The sequence below is a fragment of the Azolla caroliniana genome, unplaced genomic scaffold, assembly GCF_043228905.1.
Source record: "Azolla caroliniana isolate FFs.n. ecotype wild unplaced genomic scaffold, voAzoCaro1.0.p SCAF_1, whole genome shotgun sequence".
Lineage (NCBI taxonomy): Eukaryota > Viridiplantae > Streptophyta > Polypodiopsida > Salviniales > Salviniaceae > Azolla > Azolla caroliniana.
In genome coordinates, this window is record NW_028230436.1 from 32,987,437 (window position 1) to 33,015,205 (window position 27,769).

General features: G+C 36.5%; 3 protein-coding genes across 4 annotated transcripts; 1 reads left to right on the top strand and 2 right to left on the bottom strand.

The window, feature by feature from the left end:
• Nucleotides 1-2,821: 2,821 nt before the first annotated feature.
• On the bottom strand, nucleotides 2,822-6,372 carry LOC147869882 (putative methyltransferase PMT5). The gene is made up of 8 exons (XM_087334300.1): nucleotides 5,541-6,372; nucleotides 5,326-5,449; nucleotides 4,770-5,013; nucleotides 4,351-4,555; nucleotides 3,902-4,047; nucleotides 3,403-3,715; nucleotides 3,147-3,288; nucleotides 2,822-3,049 (listed from the first exon to the last, which is right to left on the bottom strand). The coding sequence occupies exons 1-8, from the start codon at nucleotides 6,287-6,289 to the stop codon at nucleotides 2,882-2,884; spliced, it is 2,091 nt and encodes a 696-aa protein (XP_087190426.1). The 5' UTR covers nucleotides 6,290-6,372; the 3' UTR covers nucleotides 2,822-2,881.
• Nucleotides 6,373-12,514: 6,142 nt separating this feature from the next.
• Nucleotides 12,515-16,742, bottom strand: LOC147869883 (non-canonical heme oxygenase HOZ, chloroplastic-like). Of its 2 annotated transcripts, none has more exons than XM_087334314.1 (9): nucleotides 16,491-16,742; nucleotides 15,505-15,645; nucleotides 14,667-14,769; nucleotides 14,315-14,394; nucleotides 13,964-14,074; nucleotides 13,723-13,814; nucleotides 13,544-13,655; nucleotides 13,087-13,212; nucleotides 12,515-12,848 (listed from the first exon to the last, which is right to left on the bottom strand). In XM_087334314.1, the coding sequence occupies exons 1-9, from the start codon at nucleotides 16,665-16,667 to the stop codon at nucleotides 12,732-12,734; spliced, it is 1,059 nt and encodes a 352-aa protein (XP_087190440.1). In that variant the 5' UTR covers nucleotides 16,668-16,742; the 3' UTR covers nucleotides 12,515-12,731. The 2 variants fall into 2 exon arrangements, with proteins under 2 accessions (XP_087190440.1, XP_087190448.1); XM_087334322.1 differs by having other exon boundaries at nucleotides 13,997-14,074; nucleotides 16,491-16,741.
• A 1,810-nt stretch (nucleotides 16,743-18,552) lies between these two features.
• LOC147869884 (FACT complex subunit SSRP1-B-like) lies at nucleotides 18,553-27,719 on the top strand. Its single transcript, XM_087334334.1, has 16 exons — nucleotides 18,553-18,721; nucleotides 20,038-20,223; nucleotides 20,648-20,753; nucleotides 20,827-20,963; nucleotides 21,064-21,147; nucleotides 22,127-22,221; nucleotides 22,425-22,533; nucleotides 23,163-23,249; nucleotides 23,762-23,854; nucleotides 23,938-24,135; nucleotides 24,303-24,457; nucleotides 25,751-25,904; nucleotides 25,982-26,083; nucleotides 26,180-26,350; nucleotides 26,911-26,989; nucleotides 27,415-27,719. The coding sequence occupies exons 1-16, from the start codon at nucleotides 18,662-18,664 to the stop codon at nucleotides 27,552-27,554; spliced, it is 1,956 nt and encodes a 651-aa protein (XP_087190460.1). The 5' UTR covers nucleotides 18,553-18,661; the 3' UTR covers nucleotides 27,555-27,719.
• The last annotated feature ends 50 nt before the right edge of the window (nucleotides 27,720-27,769 follow it).

Sequence of the window (27,769 nt, forward strand, 5' to 3'; positions counted from 1 at the left end):
GCTTATCACATAACGATGGTTAAAACGCGATTGGGATTACTTCTGAGTAATCCAATTCTGCATCTGCGTGTAAGAAGGCGGATTAAGGGTTATTCGGATTAAGCCTACAACGTGAAGACCACTTCAGTAAGCCTTCCCCGTCCGATCTTTCTTTGCCTTCATTGACGGACCTCAAGAGGCACCAACATATACATAACACATCTTTAACAAATGCATTCCGTATGCGTATTCCAATTAGTTCTTGGCAATGCAATAACACAATAAAGATCTGGGTGACTTGCACTTTATCCGTTGCGCAGGTCTTCCATGTCAGGGATTCAGTGATTTTCCTCGTACAAAAACCCAACAAAGCCTTCGTCTTTAACCTGCCTAGCAATAATATAGAATTAGTCTTTACTAGTTTCCTTCAGTTACAAAAAACTCGTATCCTTTACAGCTTCTTTACGTCAAAAACTCAGAAAGCTATGGAAACTCTTATTTCATTATTACCCATTTCTAATAATAAAAACCGCGCTACTTTATCTTCATGTATGTTATAGAAATGAGAGTACAGCTACTGCATTCCCCTGTTTAGGGTACTGCATTCTAATTACTCGATGTCACGAAATCAGATAAAGGCTGCTTAACTTCATCAATGAATGCGAGCCCCAAAATTCTCTTTGCCATGAAACCACAGGAGCGCTGCTTCATTTGCTCAATTCAACAAGTAATAAGAGTGGAAATTTAATCTAATTGTTATATTCTAATTTTCACCGTAAAAACATTTCTTTCATTTCTCAAGGACAAAGAAAGGAGTACTTTAACCCAAGACTATACAGAAAAGCCTGCCAGATCACGGAGAAACCAAACAGGCGACGAAGACAGGAAATCCTGTGGGGAATCCCCGCAGAAAAGAAAGAAAAACATTGGAATGCTGGAAAAATACTACCTTGCATAGACAATTTAGGGCGTAAAACATGGCGCAACAGAGAAGGAAAAGATGGAGTTTCTTTTTTCTGTTGCGTCAGAGAGAAAAAATATTTTAAGCCCCGTCGTCCAGAAAGGATCAGAACAGATGTCGGCCTGGTGAAATAGGCGCCATGGATTCAGTCACAAGGAAGAGATCTCATGGCCCTTTGGATTAGGCCCAGGGTTAAGACGGAAAGAAAGACTGTCCGCAATCCTAGTTCCCTTCCTTCTTATACTCCTTCTCCACGTTCATCAAGCCTGCAGAAATGGGAAAGCTTGTCCTTACTCTTCTTTGCTGTTAGGGTTTGCCCTCCCCTGTTTTAGGGGACAATTTTGAAATTTTCAGAAATGGAAGTACCCAATGGAGATGGTGATGATGTTTGGATGAACATGTTAGTGCACTTGAATTCGACAAAATAGTGTGTCCAGTCCTTGTTCAGGCCATCGAAATCAAGAACAAAAGCGTTGGTGAAACCGCATACCCGATATCAATCTCCCGCCTTGAACATGTTATCGTGTGTCTATCCAAGTCTAACGGGTGATGCGGATCACTTTCTCGCGTGTTGTGGCCAAGAAAAGCTTTTGAGCTAGCTTTTTACATAACTTTGGCCATGTTGAGGGCATTCAGATGTAGGTTGAGTAGCGGCAAGCATGTAGCACCACAAAATAATTCCCCACTCAATGAGGGGATATACTAGAGTGCTAATTATTATCAATGAAACATGAACAACACACATAAAAAATTGTGATCGTTGGAAAAAGTTCCACTCATGTCAGCTATTTGAATTGTCACACAACGTTTCCCACTCTATCCTTCTCAACCATAACAAAGCCATAATGTAAATAGATACAAGCAACAAATGTACCACCTATCGGTCTTGCATATTTCTACCGAATTCAACAAATCCTTGCCAAATTGGGAATGTTTGATGCACTTGAGGGAAAGACATAGAAAGTTGGTGGATATAAGAAGTTTGGTTTTTAATAGTGTGACACAAAAGGCTTGTATCCCTCACATGCTATGCGGGTTGTTCATCATCTTTTTGAGCTACAACCGTTTATCAATTCCTAAATGAAATTCTCCTGTGGTGTTCCAAGGCTTCTCATATTTTTTGAGCTACATCATACCATATTAGTCTCGTTTCGAGCCCTTCTTAGTTTTTGTATGGTCACATAATACTCGCATTGGCTTGAAGGATTATTATTGTAAGTTCTTAATTAGATTCACCAACATTAAGCTGACCAAAACCATATAATCTTGTTCAAATTTTACAAAAAGTGAGAGTGTTGTGATCCATTGGGATTGGCAAATTTCCTTACAAATGGATCCAAAAAGGTGATCGTCAAGAGTTGCATGCCCTTGTCTTACCAAGATCATTTCAATAGCTAAATTTAAATGGAGACTCAATGTTATTAAGGGCCTAATGGACATGCATACAGACCTTAGAGATGGCTAGCGATCAATAAACCTCAAAATTCCATGGCCTCTCTCTTCCCAATGGATATCAAGTAGATTCCAGAATTTCCAAAAACTAAGAACGCCAATAATACAGAACCCATGGATTCATGATTTCAGAGTTCAATTTCATTACATTGAGCTAAAAATGAATTGAAAACAGGATTTCAGTAGAACGAGATAACACCCAAATTTGTTGGATGTCTCACTAGTATATGCAGACAGGAATAGAACACCTTAGTGTGTTTATATTATTCTATAGAGGGTAAATAATATGAGGAATGTGAGGAAGAAAAGACATGAGCACGCGTGTTCATGTGCATATGGCCTCTGCCTCCAAAAATAAAGGACAAAATCTTGAACTTTTGAACATAGCTTTTACCCATTGAAGAGGCGATTTCTCCTTGGATAAGGCCGTGCATAAAAAGCATTTATTGCCCCTTAGAACATTGTGAATAATTTACAGTTCAAATGATTTCACCAAGCATGCAATGGTTCAGCCCTCCAAAAGGGTTTTTGGCAAACAAGAAGTTGTTGATCTTCAACACCATCGACCGAAATAACACGAGATTCCCATTTCATTTGAGAAACAGCTGCCCTTGCATCTTCAATCAAATCAACACTGTCCCGCAAGATAACCCATCCCTACATCAAATATTACACATTACTACAAATCTTCAGGAGAGAAAGAGAGGAGATTGTAACTTGTAGAGAGAGAGAGGTTGGAGGAAATATTGCTTACTTCAGGACGCAAGATCCGATCCATTTCTAGGAGCAAATTTGAGAGCCCACATACAGCGGATTTCTTGGCTTCTTGTTGAGAAAGAAGACCAATCCCATGCAAAAGATCATACGTTCGAGGATATGTTGGGAAGGGTTCACACCTACAACCATTCCAACATTAGATAGATAGATACTAGGAAGACTTTGTTTGTCAGTAATAGCTATTACTGTTGCTACTGGCATTAATATTGATTGCTCGTGCTATAAACACATACCAATCATGTTGTATCCCGATCAACCCTCGGCTGTAGATTGAAGATAGTGAGATGGGACCATTTTTAGGGACAACATTCATGACCCACACGGACTTCTTAGCTTTCATGAGAGCAACATTCAAACTACCATGTAAGGCATTCATGTCCATCACATTGCGTACAATGTTTGTTGGGGGTAATGGGTCTTCTTCTCCCGGACGTTTAGGGTGGTCTGAAAAGATTAACGGAGATAGCAAAGACCAGTAGCTTTTCACTACCGCTGACCAAATCACTGAATCCTCAGAAACATCTTGAAATTCTTCAGTCGAAAATCCTGGATAAACAGCAAGGATGTTAAGTTGTCCAAGACCCACATCCCATGATATATTTTAGTGGGTTTAATATATCTCTTATAGTGTACAAGACCCACTACCTTGTCACATATTTCATAATTTTTTGTAGGCTTATTCACTCTCTTAATCTCTTAAGAAATTTTACAAGATTTATTCAAGATCATTACCATTAACATGATTCATATTCTTCACTTCATCTTTCCAATGAGCCACACTCCGGGTATTTACACTAATACAAGGATGTAACGATGCATGCCCAGAAGACCTTGTTTCCACCAATTGATCACAGAGCTTTGGTTTGGCCTCCAAACTCCTATCAACAGAGGCAAGAAATTTAGAAGATTAATTGTATGAATACTTTCACAAAATGTGAGCTGGTAAACTTTAAGCCAGGAGCAAAAAGGTCATACAAAAGATAGGTTCACACTGTGAATTTAAGAAATTCACATAGCTCACATAACTTCAGAAATTTAAGTTATATTGCGAGCTGGTAAACTTTCGGCCAGGAGCAAAAAGGTCATACAAAAGATAGGTTGACACATAGGGAAAAGTCATGTAAAATATGAGCATATGCCAGTAAATATTAGACTCAAATAAAACAGAAAAAAGGACATACCGTGATAAGTAACAACTATGGTTTGATGTCTTTTGCCAAACAGTTGATTTATCATTTTCCGATACTGCTGACCAACACATATTGTTTGCTTGTTCTTTGTTCACTTCCGTAGGCACATCATCAACTGTTGGCACTGGAAATGAAGAAGATGCAAAGATTCCACCAGGTTTTAACAACCTATCCAACTCCAGAATCTGAAGACCCTCTGAAAGCATAGGCTGTAAATTAGGCAATGGTTTGCATATCTTTCACTAAAGATCTACATTATACATATGTATATATGTATATACGTATGCATGACTTCTGAGAGGATGTCTCAACTTGAATAATCTTCCATCAAGAGGCAAAACAACTAGATATCTTTCCTCATGGAGAGAGGCTAGCAATAAATAAATAAATAAGAGTCATTCAATAATCACCTTTCCATGTCCAGTCAAAGTTGCAATCCATGCAATGGATCATATCAAAAGATGATTTCGGGAATGGCAATTGTGAGTTAACCAGCGAACCAATAACTGCTGGCAATCCTCTCTCAAGAGAGAACTGAACTTGACTGCCATTGACCTCATAGGGAGCCATACATAAAACAATGGCATCTCTTAAAAAGTGATTATAACTGCTGATTCGACTCAGTCCACAATTGATATCCAACACCATCTGGACCTTTGATAATACAAGTTATGTCATTAGAAAATAATCGATACTCATTTCATCAGTACAAAAACAACAAACAATTAAATTCCTTTCCGGTCACATGAGTAGCACTATAATCTTCCATCCACATCAAGAGGATGCAATTCACAACCTAGAAGAGCATATTTGATATCTAGCGCCATTTTAGATACTTCAGTACGCATATTAGTGATGTCAATTGAAAGATAAGGAATAATAATAATAAATGTATTATCACAATATTCAGAACAAAAGAATGTAAATTTCCTTTCGGTCAAATGAGATAGGTCAAATCCAACTTACTTGATCTTGTTTGCCATATAAATCATCGATGACTTTAGCCATCAAGTGTAAATGTTTGTCCAATCCATCAACGGATATTTGCGCCATGTCAAGGCTAACAACATTGCCAGCCTCTAGCTTCAGTCTAGAACATAGAAATATGGAGAAGTAAAGTTGTAAATAAATTCACATTTCAATATACATGAATAACGTATATGCTAAGAGATCCTTATCACCTTATTAGACTTGCCCCCGATAAACCCAACTGTCCAGTAAACTTCATGTTTCCATGCCAAACACCATTGCTAGACGCAGGCCACCTTGGAGGAATCTTGTATCCATTTGGAGGTGGAATCAAACATTGCTTTCTTATTTCACAATGTCTATCATTAGATTCGTCAAGCATAAGGCTTTTATAACAAGGAACAAAATCTTCTTCAACAATATCACATGCTGGGAATTCCTTCATTCGGGCTGAATCATGGTCAAAAACCCCTCCTTTCAAAGTATCCAGAACAATATCCTCTTGAATTCGTCGATGTGGTCTATGTGTTGTGCCTAAAGATGGCACCAGTTTCAAGTTATACCGAGGATTTCTTGTTCCAAGCATTCCAATGAGCATATAAATGCTCACAAAGGAGAATAACATACTGGATCCCAGAGAAAATGCAAAAGCCCTCTTGTTTCGACCTTGTCCAGAATAACCCAAATTAGCCTTAATAGGGCTTGTGGAGGCAAAGTTTCCCATTTTGATAGCTCCTTTTGTCTTCTCGTTGTCAATGGATCGCTTAAATGGTGATACATTGTCATGAGCATTTTGGCTAGGCATTGATCTAATGCTAGGATCACTATGAGATCTCCATGATTCTATTGTTTTCCAATTGAAAACATGTAGAGAAAAACGATTTCCACTGGATTTATATAGATCTGAAACTTTATCCAATGTTGAGCTCCTGCTAGACAGCCCATTCTTTGTATCTTCCATGGGAGGCGATCTATCAATGAAGTCGATTTATTTAGCACTGAAATCTTAACTCTTGTAAGTTAGAGCTTAAGCTTAACCACTGTTGTCTCTGTTGAATTCAGAAGTTTCTTTCAATGAGCTGAAAGTTGAACACTCCGGGGATTCATCTTATCCTGTGTTAGAGATTAACCTTTGTAAATTAGTTTTTAGCTCTTAATCTATAGTGTGGTTTCAAATAACATAATTATTTTCGATTGGACCTAAAGATTTCAAATTTCATCTTTAAGAAAAACAGTACAAATTGAACAATTAGAGATTAGCTTTCTCCTGTGTATATATATTAAAGATTAAGCTTTCCGATTAGATTAGGGTTTAATTTTAATCTCTCTTGTGGTTTGAAAAAAGATTCTTCGCAAATAGTGCAAGAGCTGAATAATTAGGGGATTTTTCTTGGTATAAACTTCTCTTTTCTTAAATCAATGGTGTAGGGTCATTACCAAAGGAAACATAACATGAAACCGATCAAAGCAAACAACATTAAATACGTGATCAATGCTGAGTACATTTTCTTTTGTAAGGTTATCATCAGAGCACAGAAAATTACGAATCAGAGATAGTAAGTAGTATATCTGACCGATACTGAATCGAATTGCCTTAGCAAAAGAAAACTTCTTTTACTATCTCTTTAGAACAAATACAGTGTCATTATCAGCATTTTCACCATTTGGGGGCCTTTCAAAATCTGTTTCTCTGCAGTAGACAGTATGGCGATGGTAGGTGAATTTTAAACAGCGGAGGTCGAAGAATTTTTATTTTTTTTAAACATCAAAGAAACAGAGGGAGCTCACAGTCGTTTCCATTGATGGGTGTGGCCATGGCGGAGGTTACCCTTAACGCGCAGAGAGAGAGAGAGGGGGGGGGAGGGGAGAGGAGAGGACACAGAGCAGGGGAGAGGTAAAGAGATCCAAAATGGAGGAAAGAAGGAAGGCCCATTACCACGTTTATGATGATTTAGCTAGAGAGAGAGAGAGAGAGAGAGAGAGGAGGGTTAGGGGGGGGGGGAAGAGAACGCCGAGTCGCCATAGCTAAACGAAACTGCCATTTTCTCTCTCTACTCTGTTCTCTGTCTCTCTCTACTCTGTTCTCTGTCTTTCTCTCTCTCACCACTTTCTTCTTTTGGAGTTATTGAAATTTGGGGGTTGCCTCCACCTTCCATTTTGGGGCTGCTGCTGCTCTTCTTGTGTCTGTCTACTCAATTTACTCACTACTACTGCATATGTACATATAAATAATGAATCAAACAAATTATAAAAGAAATGGCTCCTCTCTCTCATCTATTTATTTAGCATTCAATTGTTCTTTTCATCTTTAAGGGTATGTGTGTGTGTGCGTGCGTGCGTGTGTGTGTGTGTGTGTGTGTGTGTGTGTGTGTGTGTGTGTGTGTGTGTGTGTGTGTGTGTGTGTGTGTGTGTGTGTGTGTGTTGGTGGGGGTGTCTCAATGAATTGGATTGGATCACTTACTTGTTCTTTACATTACACTATGCTCACTTGAAAAAAAACTATACAAAAAATAAAGAAGGATTTGGGATTTATATATATATATATATATATCATTCATCTAATCCTTGCCCCTTTCCATGTGGATTTATCATGGATCCCAGGAAATCATTACTATAGACAGCTTCCATTCGTTTCATTTTTAACGTGCCTTGCTCCTCGTTCTCTTACCGTCTGCAAGAGATCTTAGAGTAGCAATTGGTGTGTGGAGTAGCTCTATTCTACATTGTGTGAATTCCATTGGGAAGTAATTTGCAAAACCGTTGCCATAAGAATAATAATAATAAAACATGCAGCTTGACACTAGCGTAAAAGTGCTCATAAATCGTGTACACATCTTTATTTGTGGAATACGTTACAAACTTACAAGGTTGTCCTTCATGTTTTGCTCTTCCTTTCATATCCAATGTTTTATATAACATGAAATTAGAACTTTGAGCAATTGTGGTCCTTGTCAAAGTTAAGATGCTTTTAAAACGTGATGTTAGAATAAGTCTATTGAAGATTGTGGGAAAATGATTGTTCTCTTGGAAAGCTTCATTTCAGGAGGTGCACATCAGCCAAAGTTCTACTAAATTATAGAAATGAAGCTCCTAGAAATTGCCCATACGTTGCAATTTTATTATCATGTGCATTATCAAACTATCAAAGGTTAACTACAATTATTGTCGGACCATTAACTAACATTTTGCATATTGATAAATCCCTACAATGCATATCCAAAATGTAACTAATCAAATATTGATATTATGTTAAACCCTAAGGTTGATGTCCATGGCATAACCATCCACAATGTTTGTAGATTTTTTAATTGATCTGCTTTTCATTCAAGTGCAATCAACACATAAATATACCTAGATATGTGTATTCAAGTCAATGACAATGTTAAAGCAAAATTATACATGTGCTAGTATAACCCTAAGGTCGATGTCCATGCCATAGCCACCCACAACGTTCGTAGATTTGTTAATGGGCATACTTTTAATTCGACTTTAATTAGCGCACAATCCAATCCATGATATTATCAAAGCAAAAGCATGCATATGCATTTGAGAACATCAAAGTTGAAAAGTAAGTTCAAGAGTCATTCTTTACATTAGAATCATGTAATAGCATTTGAGCTCTAGAAAATCTTTCTCCAATTTCATCTACTAGAGTGAAGTTGCTTTCAAAAGCCCCTCTACTCCAAAATCCCTCGGGGGTGGTTGTTAACTTTCCACATATATGTGCTTCTGTTGATTTGTTCCAATTTTAAGTTCTCGGCATAGATATATCATTCTCAACAAATTTATCTCCCTTGTCACGGTCAAACACGCAATTAACAACAACCATAATTGATTCTATATTTTTGAAAAGTTATTGAAAGTGAAACACTTACCATTTTGAACCTTATTCTAAACCACAATGAAAGAAGCATAAAGTTATGGCCTCTTAACATGCATTGATATTCCCCCAAAAAGTTAGTGACTATTGGCCTATGAAGATTCAAGCAAGAATCATGTTCTTTCAAAACTTGATGTAGATCACAAGTGGAATATTTCGAGAAACTTCATACATTGGTATATGATACACCACTCGTGACTTTTTGGTACAAATCTATGTTGGATTCGACTTCTAAACTTAGTGTTGTTTAGGTGAAAATTGTCATATCATGTGGACAAGTGCACCATGAAAACAATGCTTAACCACCCATTTTGAGAAACTTCATACACAGATATATGATACCCCACTCGTGACTTTTTTATACAAATCTATGTTGGATTCGACTTCTAAACTCAATGTTGTTTATGTGAAAATTATTTATCGACCAACCAACATCCACTTTAATCCCCAACTGAAAAATGCCATATGAGTACTTAAGACTATAAATATGGAATGAGAGGCCCCAAAACTAAAATGTAATGTTGTGGATTCATTGATACAAAGGTAATTATTCCAAAGCTAACATTAAGCGTCCATGAGATATTTAATACACAAATATTTTTTCTGAATTTTGATTAGATTTTGCGAGAGGAGTTAAATGTATGTTATGTCAAATTAATGATAATTCTGTTATAAAATGATTTAGATGTAATGGAAACCATGAAAATGAATTGGAATGGGAGACTTACTACAATCACATTTATTAAGACAGATGTCATTAAACAAGCTCATTGGATGCATATTTCGATTACATCGTGTATCTTCCGTAACCATTATGGTTTTTGACTTTATAATTGAGATTCAAGTTATTACTAAATAATGAGGAGACCAAATTTGCATGCAAGAGTTGGATTCCTAAGCTGCATTTTGTGGTTACCACACATTGTACCTCTAAAATTAAAGTCAAATTCACACTCTTTAAGCATATTCGTAAGAACACCAACATTAGGGCTAATAGAAAATTGTATGGTTATTCTTGCATTTCAATAGACGAGGGAGTTATTTTGAGGTGTGGCACACACTAAACGTGAGAGATTAAGATCGTCTTGGGTGCACCTACACTATCATGTATTTCAATATGTCTATAACATTTATTGTATATCTATAGACAATTTTGGGTGAATTGTGCCAACACCCAAAACTTGAATTTAAGACGGAAATGGATGCACCTATTATTGTGGTTTCTTTTGACATACCAAAACATTCTTTCATCTCTTATAATAATCAAACAAAATATCCATCCTTTATTCAATTAGATACCTCTTAAATAGAAGTTGCTCACTCCTTGTCCAATAAAAATGAGGCGAACCACTTATATAGTAATATGATGATGGATGTTTAAAAGAGTATGGAATAGAGGAGATCATTATACCAACTTGTAAGACTCGACAACATTGTCTAAAATTGACATCATCAAAATGTAGTGATAACAATCCTAATCGGATATTACATAATGTTTTCTCCATACACAAGCTGCCCTTTAGTGATAGAAATGTATTTTCTTTCCACAATAAATAAATTTCTACCGTATTTTGTTCTTACTTCTACCAATTAGCACTACCACATACTAGACGAGATATGAGTGAGAAAATATAAAAATGAAGCCAAACAAGGAAGATCTTGAAGCACTTGTGAAGAAGAACAACAAATACAAAATCAAAATAAACTTCCATAATTAGGAATCGAATAAAATTGCAAAACATTTCAACAAGAAGATTTTTATCAATTTATTTTGAGAATTTTTGACAAAGTGAGAGGCTTTACTCATAGTGGACAATCATCACATTATCAATTATACTCAAGCATAAATAATAATTCCTTAGCATGCAAGAAGAATGCTATATTATTTCAACTAAAGTGTGATGGATCATGGGAGGCTCACATATACACACATATGTATGCATGGCGATCAAGAAGTTCAATGAAGACTATAAACATTACAATAAAAGGCCTTCTATACATAGACGAGGAAGAGCTTTGAGTTTATGGTGTTCAAATCCATCTTAGACGTTGATTGTCCATGTTGTTGGCAATAAGCAACTACAAGGCTATTGCATAAAGGGCATTATTTAGTTTTAGGTTTCACTCATGAGCAAACAATGTGCCTACATCAAAACAATGTGCACTCCACTTGCTTGTAAGAGTTGTCTTTGCCTATTTCATTCATCCCCACAATAGAATGGGATCCAAGTGACAACAATCCTTGTTTTTTACGTACAAAGATAGCCATTTTGAATCTATATGCCACTTTTACAAATTTCATCATCTTAATGGTCTTTCTTATCATATGAATTTCAATACTTGGATATTGTTGATGCTTCTTGTTTGCACCAACGCTTACGAGTGATCGTGAATTTGTAAAGTTGGATTAGCAATTTTTTTCTAATAGAAAGTATGACCTATCTTTATAATCTGAACTATATTTAGGTGAGAATTGAAAACACATCCATCAATATGCCGGACTTTTCAAAATCTAGTTGGAAACATAATAGGAACTAAAAAAGGATTTATTCATGAGGGAATGTATGTATTTAGGGGCTTCATATGCCATTCCAAATATAGCACCAAGCCATTTTTCAATGGTGCTGAATCAAGAAGTTCAAAGGTCATGAAGAAAATTAGTTGGTTCAAACAAGCAACAAATAAGATGAATGTCCAACTATAACTTCAAAGATCTAAGAGCCTTGGTGGAAAGTTGAAACAATTGGAATGAAGCATCAAACTATGGAAAATGTGAGCACAATGGTAATGCCCCTATACATTAAAGACATCCCCACAATTATGTTGGCATCAAATCATACAAGATTGAAACTTGATAAAAAGATGACGGGCCCCATCTTCAAAGACACAAATTTGGATGTGCCCCCTTGACATTATTAAGCACAATTACAAGGACTTTAATATACTGCACAATGATATATTAACTTACACAACCAAAGGATACAACCAGCATCCTCTACATAAAGCATTCTCACACTTATCAAAACATTTGATATTGCAACAAAAGATTAACCAACAACTTCTCAAAACACATTTATTCAGTAGAGAAAAATCAAGAACAAATGCACTTATTAAAGAAGTTATTCATTATTGCAAAGAAATTTCAAAGACCTAATTTATCTGGCATATATTAAAACATTTATTGACCATGCAGTTATGAAAACATTTATCAGACATTTATTAAAACATTTGTTATTGCAAAGAAAATAAATTCAAACATAGTTTACATGCTTGGTTCTTTTGTGCTCTCATGATTTCTGAGCTCAATGCTTTAAAAAGCATTTGCTTCATGTTTCTGAAAACGAAGGTCATATTACACAATTTATAGATCTAAAAATGTAAAATTGTCGTAAGACATGCAAATTTTTCCTTTTGGAAATATACCAATTTCAAGCATCATATTTTATTATTATATGTTGCCAGGAGCAGATGGCTCTACTTAATTTGTTTTCATAGTAAATTATATGTTCCCAAATGTACTGAACTATATGTTGCCAAGTATATGGCCCTCCTTTGTTAACTGAGCATTGAGAGCATCTACAGCTTGTTCAAGAGTCTCCACTTTGAACCCATCACTGAAAGACAGCCTCTGGACATTGTACTGTAATCATGAAGTGCCACACTATATCAAAAACATATATGAAAGCCAATCTATACAAGACATTATATTCGAAAGGCACAATCGACAATAAACAATCCAATAGAAACTTCTACTATATTCCAATAAGGTTCTGGTATTTTCTTACAATTTGCTTTATTATTTCATGAATGGAAAGGAAGTTTGGCCGATTAGTTTAAAAAAGAAATTTGCATGGAACACAACTCCCAGAGAAACTTGCCTGGGCCCCTTGTCGCACACGAACATCAACACCTTGGCTGTCGATTGATATAAAGGCAGCATCATCTATTTCTGAATCAACTGAAAACGTATCTCGAAGGCGTTTGGAAAAGATGTTATTCAGTTCCTGTCATCAACTGCACAAATTTTAGTTTCTGCAGTAATACATACATACATATATATATATATATATATATATATATATATATATAATATGAACCCTGATAAAACTGTCCTGTATAAAAGATTGTGTAAACACTGATATTTACATAAAACATTTGTGAGCATGAATTGAAAACTTTAATTATATAAACAAATTTATGAGCATCAATGAAATGTTTTAATATGTAAAACGTTGTCATGAACACAATTTGAAATTCTTCTATACAAAAGATTTTTTGAACACTATCCAAAATATGGAATAATTTTTGCAAACACTAATCAAAACTCAGGAAAACCTTCAAAGTTTTCTCGGATCCATCTTTGGCAATGATATCTGGCGTTGCAGACTCGTAGCTTGCAACATCAATCCATGCAACAGTTCCAAAACCCCCTATGAAATATATGTCACTTTGGAAAGGTAATGTTAGAAGAAAGTCCAAAAGGCTGAACTTGGTTGCTAGAAATGAGATTCAACCTTATTACATCCATTCTAAAATAGTCAAAGTTTCGCCATTGCTGGGATGCTGCTTGCTGGTGTTTCGCCATGAAGTGTTTGTGAGCATACTCCTGATGGCACAAATGAAAGGAGGTATCAGGACAATTATATCAACCTTTAACTAATAGATTACATGAGTCAAATCCTAATATTCAGTAGTCTACATGACCCAAACCTATGACAAAATGTAGAAAACATCATGCTTTTATTAATGCAATACCCTCATACACAATGTCAACATCCTCAAAACAACCTGCTGATCTGGTCTAAGAGGATATACGTCTCCAAAGAGTGTAACCCTAGCATTTGCAAGCCCACTCCATCCTGGATTCTGCACATGATTTCAGTATCAGATGATAATGTTGCTTAATATCAAAAAGATATTTTGAAAAGAACATAGACCTTATCTACAGCTTGGAAGAATCTAGAGGATATTCCACATAATTATCCAAATCACATATAATATTGCAAAATCAACAAGCCATTTATAGGATGACCCATACAAACTTCATGAGCATGTAAACCCCAACGTAAAATTATGATTGTTCTTCCCTTTCAGGATTGGTTATACCTGAACAAGTAGCGAGCATCGTGGATCAGCCAGCAGATTGCGTGTGTGTATAGCTAGAGGAGACAGTGAAAATATAGGATCTGTAACAAAAGAAAACCTTTAGATGAACATTAGGAAGAGACAATAAGATATGCAAACAAACTCGCTCCATGAACAATGACCAATTTATGAATGATACACACTATCATCAAAAACATCTCACAAATGCATACTGATGATGGTACTCTATACATTCAATAAAAATGCATCATGAAATGCCTTAATTGCTGTGAGGACTACAATCCTTGAGTTAATATTACATTGTTACAATGTGATTTCTCATGACAAACCTTCAAAAGAAACAACACCTTACGTCCATAAGCGTCTGGAGCAAAGTCCACAAAAGAACCGAATGGATAGCCTTTACGTCGATGATGCATCCGTGACATGATGGTAGACATATGCGCAAAGCGAGCCTGAATTTTACATCAACAGTATGTTTTATTACAGAAGTGAAGAGACACATGTACTCCTTTTGTTTCTTAACTTTCTGCCTTTAAACAAAGAATGCAAGTAATAAGATTGATAATATAAAAAAGTATATTTGCAACCCAATGCAAAATGCAATATTGTTTGGATCCTATAATAAGCTTCTAGATTACAAATCAGATAAAAAGGCCGTGTTTGGTCTACTATGCATAATGATAATGAAGACAATAATTTTGATAAGGAGCATAAAGCATTGAAATTGAAGACACATGAAAAGCAGAAATAAGCCCTTAAGAAGTTATCCACCCCAACTTTGATTACTACAACTATCATAGAATGAAAGCAAGTTATATTGAGGTTTTAATGTTTAGAGAAGCTTTAAATTTACCTCATCATTAAGAACGTTCCATCAAAGGCATGCTATAAATGTGATGAGAGGATAGGTCTCTCGTAATATTTTTGTAGCACAAAGATGTTAAAATCATGGGCCTTCAAAATTTTGATAAGATACAACAATTTCTTGCCAATATTATAAAACAAGAACATTTTTTTCCACATAAGGATAGATGAGTTTTACTACATATAGTTAACTGCTTTGGATTTTCTCTAAATTTTGGAAGTTAAATAGTTTATATAGTAATAATTGGCATGAAAGCTAGAATATTCAAGAATTCATCTATTAAAAAAACTATGAGACATATAAAATATATTGAAAACAATACCTGTTCCATGAGATTCCTGACAGCCACTGCAGGATCTGGAAGGCGATGTGCAAGGGTAGCACTTTGTACACCTCCTGAAATAGGTGTTCTGAAGAGGCCTGACCGGCTCATACCATTGATGTTATCTGGAATTTCCATAGACTGCAACATAGCTTGTTGTTGGATAAATGAATTGATGTCACATAGAGAGGTTTTACTATAGAGAAGTAATCCCCCTTCTTAGGAAGGAGTCACATAAAAGATATTTTTATTTGGTCCCATACGTCAAAACTGGCTTGCTCTGGGATGATAAAAATATAATTCTATCCTCTCTCTCTATGTACTCCACGGACAATATTTTCCAGATGATTTTTTTTCTACTGTTTAAACAACCTTGCCTACACAACTGAGAGCATTATTTTGTAAACGATTGTTGGTCCCATGATACATGGTGCCCTTCCATGAAAGTCGATATAACATTGTCATCGTCTCCCACTAATGCTTGAAGGCCTGCATGTGCATAAACTTCAAAGGAGCACAAACTAGTATACATAAAAACCCACTAAAGACCCTAGCATATTTTTCTCGTACTGAATTTCAAGGTCCCATTTGGCTTCCAGGGACACTAGTAGATCTATTTAACAATCTATCCGTGCAATGGATTGTAACACATTGTGTGCGACACAAATATATAACATATCCACTCTGGGAAAGAAAATAAAGAAACATGTGACAAAAGTTGCTATTTTACTACTCTCTGCCTACTGAAGAATGAAAATCAACCGCAAACTGAGTATTAGAGGCCTCCACTCCTTGCCCTCTCAAGGTATAGAGAGTATATGATAATCAATATTGCCAGAGCAAATTGAATCCAATAAATGATTGTATATTTGTAGAGTGTGGTGATGGTGATGGTGATCTCTCAAACAATATAGATGTATCCGTGTATGATATACTCTCTGTCACATACACATAAGCACGTCACTAAAAGAACAAAAGAATCCAACCTGTCCCCGTGATGATGATTCCGATACTGCACCATTCTCGTTGTGAAGAGGTTCAGAGATACACAGCCACGAAGTTCTGCGAGGAGCAACGGAGAGAGATGTGCGCGGTTTTCTGGCAAGGAAGAGGGTGTCGAAAGAAGCAGGGGAGCAGAGGACGACGCTGTTGCTCGTATTCATATCTGGCTTCTGGTCTGTGTGCTCTGATTTTGTTCTAAATCAGCACACACCCCCTTCTTAAGAGGCAGAGAGAGTGAGTGTGTGTGTGTGTGTGTCAAAACAAATAGGGCCTTTCTGCTTGCTTGCTTGGGCATTCAAAATGCCTCCCTCTCTGCCCGGCTTGGTGGCTTCCCCTAATTTTCTTTCTACTCACCACAGTCACATTGATATACATTCCAGGGAAATCCTTCATGGTATTTTCTAGAACCCCTCTTCCAAGGTTTGCGGAGAGAAGATCGGTGCAGTGACGAGCTGAATCTCGGTGGATTGTAGTTGCAAGGCTGCTCTACCACTTACAATCCCCGGCCACATCTTTAAGTCGTACGCAAAGGATTCATCTCCCCAATCGTTTGGAATTCCCATTCAACGCTCTCGAGAGCAATACTTCCACTACCTCGAGGGAGACTCCCGACACATGCCCTTGGGGACTACAAGCGCCCCTATTATAAGTCGAGTAACAACCAGAGAGGTAGAGAGTGCCACTTTACAGCATGGATTTTGTTTAGAGACATTCGGTCAAAACCCTAAACATGGTAGCCTCACACCATTGGCTTTTCAACCAAGCGCAATGAATAATTATGTGAACCAACAATTCCTCTCATACGAAGTTGAATTACTATTGTGGCTTTGCTCATCAATAAGGTAAAACTAATCTATCCACGACGGTGTAAACCCAACTCATGTCAGTCGTTATGAAACGTAGGGATTCAACTCAAAGCATCTCTTCACTTCTTGGTCCCTAGCCATGGGCATGGGGTACGCAAACAATTCTCTTTTTGTCCACGCATCATTTTGACAAGAGGGTTTGGATAGGGAGAGGGGAGGGGTTTGAGAAAGAATAACTCAATCTAAAGTATTCATTTGTCAATAAAAGTTTGAAAAATATCCACAATTAGACACATGCAAACAAAAGAGGATAAAATGATGCATCCCCTCAACAATTTTGCATACAAACTTCTTACAATAATCACTCATCATGCATTACATATATGTGTTCTAATGAACTCCATGTGATCATATCGGGTACATTTGACTAACAACAAACCCATGTCGTACTATTTGCCAAAATGTAGAGAGAAGCAAGTTAAAAGGTATTTGAGGTGGATTTTTTGGCTAACAAATGCCATTCTTGTTATCCACCATTAAGTTTTGATAGCCCAACAATGAAATTAATTAGAGATTGTGGGCCACTAATAAAGAAGCTATGGTGGATAAACTAGAGCTGCATACATAATCTACCATGCATAATGTTATAAAACACTAGTGTTTTAAAAGGCTACGAGAGATTAATGAAGAGAAGGTTAGAGGAAAGTGGACAAATAAGTTAAGATGGAATAACCAAACAAATTAAATGTACCCATCGTGAGAAAGAGAGAAGATGCTCAATAAAGAAGGTAAGATGGAAACTTCTTTCCCTAGTTACGAGCATTAGACTCGTCTAACAAAGAATGCTAATATGTCATAACACAACAAAAACACAAGAGAGATGAAGAGAAGGCGAGACAAGGCAAAAGGGCGGGCTGATCAAATCTATCGTGGGCCAATAAACGTGTCCTAGTCGTGCACATTATAATAGAAAGTGTTGTGACACCGACAATAATAAGGCAAGAGAGCCAAGGCATGAAATGGCCACCGTAGGTAGACACACGGACACGGACACGGACAATCGCCACACACACATCATAGAGAGGCTAGGCTAACACACACATACATAACACACAGAACACACTTCATAGAAGAGATTGCGGAGAGGAAGTGAAGTGTCCATCCGATTCATTCACTTACTACTGACTGAATAAACTTCATTCTTCAGTGGGCCCTTTTCTTCTCCTTCTCCTTCTTCTTCTTCTTCTTCGCAGTTGCATTGTGCTCAAAACCTACTGTACTAAACTATTCCTTCCTTCCTTCCTTCCTTCCTACCCTCATCGCTCCCTCCTCCTTTCCCTCTCTCGGCAATGGCGTCTGATAACGTTCATCAGTATGGAAACATCATGCTCGGAGGCAGGGGTGGAATGGTAAGCTTCTTCTCTTTCACTGTCTTCGTCGTCATCATCTCATTCTTTCTATCTCCATCCATAGATTTGTTTCAGAGATCAACCAAGCACATGTAGAAATGGTAAGGTTTATCGTTATTCTTCAATGATTTTCTATTGTTTTCTTGAGCTAGAACCATATGAGCATGCTTACAGAGCTGTGCATATTGTGTTTTTCTAAAGATTTTTCCTTTTCCTCAGTGTGTCGAAATTTACTGATATATATACAATATATTGTGTAAATTGACTAAATATAGATTCGATGATCATTGATCCTCCTCTTGTGGTAGAATCTGTACAAGTTCCCGCTTCTTATGGATGATTAGAGAGGTCGAGATGTAAAACCTATACGAGTGTGAATACATAGCTACGAATTCTTTTTTTTGAGTACATTTCTATGTGGATAATCAATGGTGATCAATCTTTTGCCTGCATTGCTATGGATTCCGTGCAGTTTTTCCCTTTCCCTTGCTCATATTTGGATGCAATCTAGTTAAAAAATCTTTGGATTCTGGAGGCAATAATAATGGCTAAAAGTCCGTGGCTTCTGAATGCAACATAGCTATGGAAAATTGATTAAAATAACACTCCACTTTACCATAACTCTCAAGGTGCCACACATGATAAAATATGTGTTGTTTTGAAAAATTACTTACTTTTTGACATTAGAGAAATCATCATTTGGTTCTAGTTAGCCACTAAGCATCATTGGTCCCATTGGAAACATTAATAATATAATCTATCTACCTATTGCATGCCCATGTATTTAAAAGTATCTGGTCACCACACAAACTTTCCATTGTTTAATAAATTTTTTACAACATAGGATTCTGGCTATATTTGTACTCTTTTCTATTATCTTTATCCTTGTATAACATTGCTGTATATAATCAATATATGTTTTTAGGCTAGCTCTCTCCATTACCATTCAGATATCCATTGTTTCTATTGTATATGTATAAAAAGTGGAAATATTCGAGTTAATAAATAATTTACAACATAGGCTTCTGGCAATATTTGTACTCTTTTCTATTATCTTTATTCTTGTATAACATTGCTGTATATAATCAATATATGTTTTTAAACTAGCTCTCTCCATTACCATTCAGATATCCAGAGAAGTCGTAACATCTATCCCTTATATGTTTTTAGAGCGTTGGGATATCAAGAGATTTGTGATGAGGTTCTTAGTAATGAACTTGTTGCAATAAGGTCTTCGGTGGTCATGAAGACAGCAATGAAATTAATGTTAAAGAAAATAGACAATGTAGTGCTTGATTTAAACTGTTTTTTTGCAGAATGTAGGGCAATTGAAGATCTATCCAGGTGGGTTTTTATGGAAGAAGTCTGGGGGCGGGAAGGTGGTGGAAGTTTCAAAGACAGATATCTTTAGCTTGAGCTGGACAAGAGTTCCTAGAGGTTATCAACTCAGTGTACGCCTGAAGGCTGGATCAAATGTGAAATTCAATGGCTTCAAAGAGCAGGTTCATCTGTCTAAAATGAGGAAATATTATGCGACAGTCCAATATGGACTATGAAGTTATATGGCTATATTGTAGAATATACTATTGCTGCATTCTTACCTCTTCATTGGTATTTGGGTTGATCTAGTTAATCAAGAGTTGTGCTTGATAATGTACACACAACATAAAAGTATCTGATGCTTCACTTTTGAGATTTTCTTATATGGTTTAAGCTTGAACGAATTGTCCTTTAGCATATTACCCATATTTAAGATTGTCTTCTGTGGTTTAAACTTGAACTAAACATCCTTAATTTTTGAGCTTCTAATTTGATGCGTTGTTTCCACCCATTCTGTTTCTTGCTTTCAAACATATAGTTTGTGACACATATTGCTATAGGTTTACTGACCTTTTTTTTGTTGATATTTCATGATGAAAACTATAGGATGTGCCTACTTTGTCAAGCTTCATGTCTGCAAACATGGGTGTGACACCCCAGGATAAACCCTTGTCTGTGAGTGGACGGAATTGGGGGGATGCAGATTTAGATGGTGGGATTTTAATGCTCTGTTTTTTCCTAATTCTCTCCTACACAGTGGCGTAAATTATTGATTCCATTTCCAGGAAACATGCTATCATTTATTGTTGGTGGTAAGCAAGCATTTGAATTATCATTGGCTGATGTATCACAAACACAGATGCAAGGGAAGAATGATGTGTTGTTGGAATTTCATGTGGATGACACCACAGGTGCAAATGAGGTGATAAGATGACAGTTTCTATCATATCTTATTTTCAAATGATAAATGTTTGCTCAACTCGGACATTGATGTAAGATTTGACCTGGTTTTGAATGTCCAGAAAGTTTGCCTAATGGAAATGAGTTTCCACATACCCAATACTAATACCAATTATGTGGGTGATGAAAACCATCCACCAGCACAGGTTCGTTGTTGTTTCTCACAGCTTATGAACAATAGAAATTGAACTACCATGTTTATGTTTAAACATATATTCTGAAAAATATTCATTTATTAGAAAATAAAATAAACACAAGGTTCAAATGATGCTCGAGAGGAACTAGTGAGCTATGCTCTTAGAGGGTGGCAGAAGGCTCAGTGTTGGGGCCTAGAGCTACTATTTTGTCCCAAATAGGTAGAAACATACGTTATCATTCCATTAGGTCAAAGGAAAGAAACCATTGACTTCCCAATGAGTTTTATAATATTGGCATTGATCTATTCCCTTGAACAATATATATATTTACCAAAAAAATGGAGAGTTGATATCTCAATAGAAGTGTTCGTAGAAAGTCATTTGGAATGACCAATTACAAGGAAATGGTCAAATCAATCTACATAAATCAGAAGGTGAAGAAGGATGGAGCTAGTGAGAAGGATATACATACCTGAGGGTATTATTATTTCCTTTGGATGTAGGTGTATGTACATAGATAATTGTGTGGGCGTCTTGAAGTCCCTCTCTGCATGAATACATAAACTTGACATGTTTTTAAGCTCTATAAATGGATGGAGAACTTGTATGATTTCATTTACATTGAAACACATACTTACACTACTGGGAAAATGGGAAACCTAGGATGGTTGGTGTAAGATGAATACTAATGGATGTATATACATAGTTACGTTTTAGAGATACCCTCCCTCCCCTTCCAAATATTATTTGTCAAGGTTGGAAACGGCTGTCCTTGACATCCCTGTACACATCTACAGCTGTGAGTAATATGATTAAAAGTAAAATCATCTCCTTCTCTTACAGCTGTGAGTTTCTTACTTATGTAGCAAAGGCCCAGACACCCAAAACATCCTTCTAATTGTGTTGATGGGTTTTCTATAATTCCCTTCTATTTAAAATTATCTGCCAATTAAATTTTAATTGACTATATTGTGTTTTTGATAACCAGGTATTCTGCAATAAGATTTTATCAATGGCCGATGTTGGTCCATCTGGTGCTGAGGCTGTTGCCTGGTTTAAGGAGGTTACCATCTTGACTCCGAGGTGATTGAACTGGCTTAATAAAATTTCATTCCTGCTGATTATACTGTGAACTAAAATTCGACTGCTGGACATATATGTATGTTCCCTAAAAAATCTGTCTATGTATGTCCAAGAGATCATGGCCCTTGGAAGGTAATAGGCTTTTTTAAATTAGAAGAAAAAATGATTTACTGTCTAAATAAATTGAATTTTTGTTATTACAGGGGACGGTACAGTGTGGAGTTGCATTTTTCATTTCTACGTATTCAAGGACAGGCAAATGACTTCAAGATTCAATATAGCAGTGTGGTGCGACTATTTGTTCTGCCAAAGGTGCATTTCATTTCTTGGTATATGCTTAGGCTCCTTCAACTTCTCGTTTAGCATCTTGTGTGTGAGGTAGATTTCAGCCAGATCTCTTGAATGACGGGTATTGAACTCAGTCTCAAAGACTTAGAACACAACCTATCTAAATTCCAAAGTATAATCAGATAGGATTTGAAAATGTTGGAAAAACTATCACTAAAAAACAGAGCTTGCATTAGTGACATAACTAACTGGAGACGCTTCTAGTAATGTATTTGGGGGAAATCTCTGGCTATATTTTTGGGAATGTCATGTGGATTGCTTAATTTAATCTCCATTAGTTCAGTAGGTGTTAGACATGACCTTCCAAAAGTTTAGCTGTGTAGTTTAGATATTTTCTTTTTCTAACTTGTGGTGGCTATATTATTACTTGTTTTTTTTATGCATTCATTTACATTTGGTACTACATGCCACGCTCAAGTCTTATAGGATTCGTATCCCATAATTCCCGTAAGGTTATTAGGGACATTTTACGTAACCTATGGATGCATTCTGTGTGTTTAGTGTGGTTTAATTTTTCATTTTTCAGAGAAAGAAAAACAGGTATGACGCTCCTGCAACCTGAATGAGAACTTCTTTTGGATGTTGTGTTTCAGTGGAATCAACCACTTACCTATGTAGTAATCACATTGGATCCCCCGATTAGAAAGGGTCAGACATTTTACCCACACATAGTTCTACAGGTACTATTTTGATTCAGACATAAATCTGTGTAAGTTTACTTCTTGTGACTTTTTATGTACTTGGTGTTACACTCACAAAGAAAAGTATGGTTAACATCTAGAAGTAGTAAATTGATCTATTGTGACTTATGAGGACTGCAGTGATAACTGAATATGTCAATAAGTTGATTTGTGAATCCTAATGAAATAAGATCTCAAGTTTTGCATATTTTTCTTGAGGAAACCGGATCATACACAGCAATACTTAGACATGGTTCTATGTATTATGGCTTGCATAGATTAGGCAAAGTTCACAATTTGTGATTATGAGATGCATGATGAAGTTGATAACCTGCCATATTGAGTTGGGATTATGATGTTCAAGGTATGAAGGTTGCAATTTGATCTTTGCATGGATGAGATTATTGCATTTGTTTATTACCTTGTCTTTGGGAGTTTTGGTATTTATTTTTCCTACTTGTTAAAGACGGAATATGTCTATGCTTTGAATGTTAACGGTATATGCTTTGCAGTTCCACACTGAAGAGATCTATGAATGTGAGTTGACAATCAGCGAAGAATTACTCAATGCCAAGTACAAAGATCGGTTAGAAGCTTCCTACAAGGTTCATGCCACTTTCTAATTGTGTTCAGAGATTTTTTATACAGATTCATAAGGTATATTTTGACTATCTGCTATTTGTTATAGGGGTTGGCATTTGAGGTATTTGCACAAATCTTACGGGGTTTATCTGGGGCTAAAGTCACGCGGCCTGGAAAATTCCGCAGTAGTCAAGATGGCTATGCTGTGCGATCATCTCTCAAAGCAGAGGATGGTGTGCTTTATCCATTAGAGAAAGGCTTCTTTTTCCTTCCAAAACCACCAACACTCATACTTCATGATGAGGTTTATTTCTTTATTCTATTGAAATTTCAAACTTCATTGGGGGCTTAAGGTTTCTCTAATATGTGATGTTGGAGGTTGTATAATGGGGAACTTTATTTTGGAGCTCCATGCGTCGATGTACCCATCAATGTTCAAGGGTCTTATATGGCTTTTGCTTCTTATCACAGATTGATTACGTTGAGTTTGAAAGGCATGGTGGAGCTGGTACAAGCAGCATGTCATCACATTACTTTGATCTTATAGTACGTCTCAAAAGTGAGCAAGAGCATCAGTTCAGGAACATTCAGCGGAATGAATACCACAACCTTTTTAATTTCATTAAGTGAGTTGATTTGCAGATGAATAAAGCTTTCAAATGGTTCCTTAATAGTCATGTTGCATATCTGATATTATATTCATAATCATGTAGTGTTGGACCAAAATGTCTTCAATTGAATCCATGTAAACTGAGTGAATCAATATCATAAGAGCTAATGTGTCAAATCCTGCATGTGACTACAATGCATTGCAATCCAACAACATCACAACCTTGAACCTCGTTGGTTTTTTTTTATCAGTAAAGTTGATGCATTGTAATGGAACCTTGAAATATTTCTTGCAATATGCATTACAGCTACCACTAATCTTGAAATAAGTATTTTTTTGGTGCTTAATACATATGCAATTTTTCGTCTTAGACATTTTTTGCTATAGTGGTGTCGGGGGGTTACCTTGAGGATTCGTAGAAACATTCTCATGTATTGAACATTATTTAATTAAATCTGTTTGGCGTTATGCATACTGATCTATCACTTTCGGCAGCCAAGGAAATATAAAGCTAAAAAGTGCTGTTTGATGAGCCTGCGTAGTATTAGGTAGTTCGTTGGGTAAAGGCTGACCAAGACGCAGATGCTTAGCTGATCTTTTTGGATGATCATTTTGGGTCCGGGACTGGTTGCAGCGAGTACCATACGGACTGATTGCAGCATGTACTGGACAAGTGCTTCAAGACCAATCTAGGACCCTACGGAATTGATAGCTTCATATCCTCCTTGCTGTATAGATATCAGTTAGCGAACTCCAGGGACGTTCATGGCCTTGCATTCCAATGATCACTGTGCTTCACTTGGCTCTAGAGAGCAAGAAGTCCTAGTTAGAACAATAGCTAGAAGGTTACTCCAAGTATACTCCGTTTTCATTACAGAAACATATTATGCTAAGATTTCCCATCAAAATCTAATTATACTCTTTATGGAAGTTCTTAGATTGTGTAATACCATCTGTTTGGTGTTCTTGATTGTGGAAAATATATGGTGCAAAGTAAGAATTCTGTTTGCTGCATTTATTTTGTGTGACTTTTCCTCATGAAGGTCTGGCTATTTGTTTTTCTAAAGAGGTAAGTAAATTCTGCGAGTGGTTGGAAAGTTGGATATGGTTTCTCAATGTGACAAATATCGATTCATATAAGCATTTTCTGAGGTGGGCAATTTATGTCAATTATTCTAGAAAGTTTGGTTTCTTTGTTTTAGTATTTCCAAATACCGTTAACTTCTATTTGGCTCTATATGGATTAATATATCCGAATATATTGACAGTGAATATAAACATTAAATAAGCTACTGTTGTACTGATGTAGTTCCAAGAACTTGAAGATCTTAAACCTAGGAGAACTACAGGGAACTGGCGGAGTTGCATCTGTTCTTGATGGATCAGATGATGAGGCAGTTGATCCCCACTTGAATCGCATCAAGAATGCACGCGAAGGTGGTGGAGATGATAGTGATGAAGAGGTGAAATCTCCCACACCCTTTTAATTTTCGTTATGATTGACAGTGTGAAGGCCTACTTTTGACTCTTTACTCCACAGGATGAAGACTTTGTTGCTGAAAAAGACGATGCAGGCTCACCTACCGATGATTCAGAAGAGGAAGGATCAGATGCTAGTGATGATGGGCTAGAAAATTCTGAGGCAATAACGGCGTGCTTTTGAATGCAACGTTATTTTTCTCGTAATTTTCTCTCTCTTTTGCAATTCTAATTTCACTTCTGGTTACCACCCTAACAGAAGGCTGCAAAGAAGGAACCAAAGAAGAAGGAACCCAAGGCTTCAGTAAAGAAAAAGAAAAAGGATGAGGATGATGAGGATGCAAAGAAGAAGAAAAAGAGGAAGAAGGATCCAAATGCACCAAAGAGGGCAATGTCAAGCTTTATGTACTTCTCACAAGTTGAAAGGGAGGTATGTGTGTATGTCCTCTGAGTATTATTATCAGTCTCTCGAAAGTTTATTAACATTTCAAGTATCATAATCTTAAAATATTCATTTAAAAGGTTAGAGTCTAATTATCACCCCAATCATAATCCCTTGAGCTGCCTAGAAGCATCGATGCATCTCATACTAGGTTACAACCCATCTAGCATATACCTTGGGTTATCAACCTGTGATTACAATCAATATGGCAGAGAACAATGATTAAAGAGAGTTAAGAACGATGACTTATATCTTCAAACCCTAAGGTCTATGATGAAAGCAGTCATCTGCCCACCTTTTTTTGTCACAAGCATAACATTTCTCTCCCAAGTAGGGAATGGTTGTCTTATTCTGCCAAAATTCTTGTAAATTTATATTTTGTCAGTATACTTGTGGTTTCTCACCTTATATTTAAGGTTTTCATGGATAATATGATATGCTTGCCATTTTCCTTGGATGTTCTAATCTTATGAGATACAGGTAACTGTTTTTTTTACTTCTACCAACCGTACAAACTAGTTACTACAAATAGAATTATATGCTTGCAGAAACTTAAGAAGACCAATCCAGGCATGCAATTTACTGATGTTGCAAGATTGCTTGGGGAGAGATGGAAGAAAATGTCAGGTAATCTTTTTAGTAAACACGTTTGGATGAATATATCGAAAAAGTCTATAATTAAAATATGTTATGCTGGATTTTGGTTGTCTATGGATTCTGTAAAAGAATAAGGAACCTCATAGGCTCAGTCAATAGACGCAAATGGATGGGCGAAATTGTAGGCTATTAAAACCCTGAAAGTATAGAAAATAAGGCCCTTTCTCTTTTGGGGAATGTTACTTTATACTTGCTGCATTGTAAAACTAGGCTAATATTTTCAATAACCTCAGTCATGGAAAATATAGTCAAGAGTTTCCAAAATCCTTGAAAACAAATAGTAGCTCTATGGCAATAAATTGAGCCTACGTGTTTCCAGGAGTATGATGACTTGTATTTTTGGCGCTCCGTTTAATTTCGTATATAAATATATATATATATATATATACATGCAGAGGAAGAGAAAGAACCATATGAGTCTAGTGCGAAGCGTGACAAGACAAGGTACACCTCTGAGATGGCGGAATACAAGAGTGGTGGGAAGACTACAGCACCTACTGGAAATGTCTCATCTGATGAAGCTTCTTCAGATTAGAGAGAGATATTTTTGTTGACAAGGAATGATTGTGGTGCTGGGAAAGTCATCTATCTACATGTATGGCCCAATTTTTGAGAGCTTCTTTTAATGCTATTCCCATGTATCATCATTGTCATCCATGGACCTCTTGTAATGCATATACATCCATATTATTACTATTATGTGTCTCAAGCATTTTCGTGTGAGTTCAGAGGACCATCGAAAAGAAATAT

What these genes read in the sequence shown, in the direction of transcription:
- LOC147869883 (XM_087334314.1), bottom strand. Translation starts at nt 16,667, where the DNA reads ATGAATACGAGCAACAGCGTCGTCCTCTGCTCCCCTGCTTCTTTCGAC. An exon ending in GATGCTCGCTACTTGTTCAG is followed by an intron (nt 14,075 to 14,314) that starts GTATAACCAATC and finishes AATCATGTGCAG; the next exon opens with AATCCAGGATGGAGTGGGCT. An exon ending in GATCCGAGAAAACTTTGAAG is followed by an intron (nt 13,213 to 13,543) that starts GTTTTCCTGAGT and finishes AGTTGATGACAG; the next exon opens with GAACTGAATAACATCTTTTC.
- LOC147869882 (XM_087334300.1), bottom strand. Translation starts at nt 6,289, where the DNA reads ATGGAAGATACAAAGAATGGGCTGTCTAGCAGGAGCTCAACATTGGAT. An exon ending in TCGGGGGCAAGTCTAATAAG is followed by an intron (nt 5,450 to 5,540) that starts GTGATAAGGATC and finishes TCTATGTTCTAG; the next exon opens with ACTGAAGCTAGAGGCTGGCA. An exon ending in ATCGGGATACAACATGATTG is followed by an intron (nt 3,289 to 3,402) that starts GTATGTGTTTAT and finishes GAATGGTTGTAG; the next exon opens with GTGTGAACCCTTCCCAACAT.
- LOC147869884 (XM_087334334.1), top strand. Translation starts at nt 18,662, where the DNA reads ATGGCGTCTGATAACGTTCATCAGTATGGAAACATCATGCTCGGAGGC. An exon ending in ACCCACACATAGTTCTACAG is followed by an intron (nt 23,250 to 23,761) that starts GTACTATTTTGA and finishes TATGCTTTGCAG; the next exon opens with TTCCACACTGAAGAGATCTA. An exon ending in ATGGGCTAGAAAATTCTGAG is followed by an intron (nt 26,084 to 26,179) that starts GCAATAACGGCG and finishes CCACCCTAACAG; the next exon opens with AAGGCTGCAAAGAAGGAACC.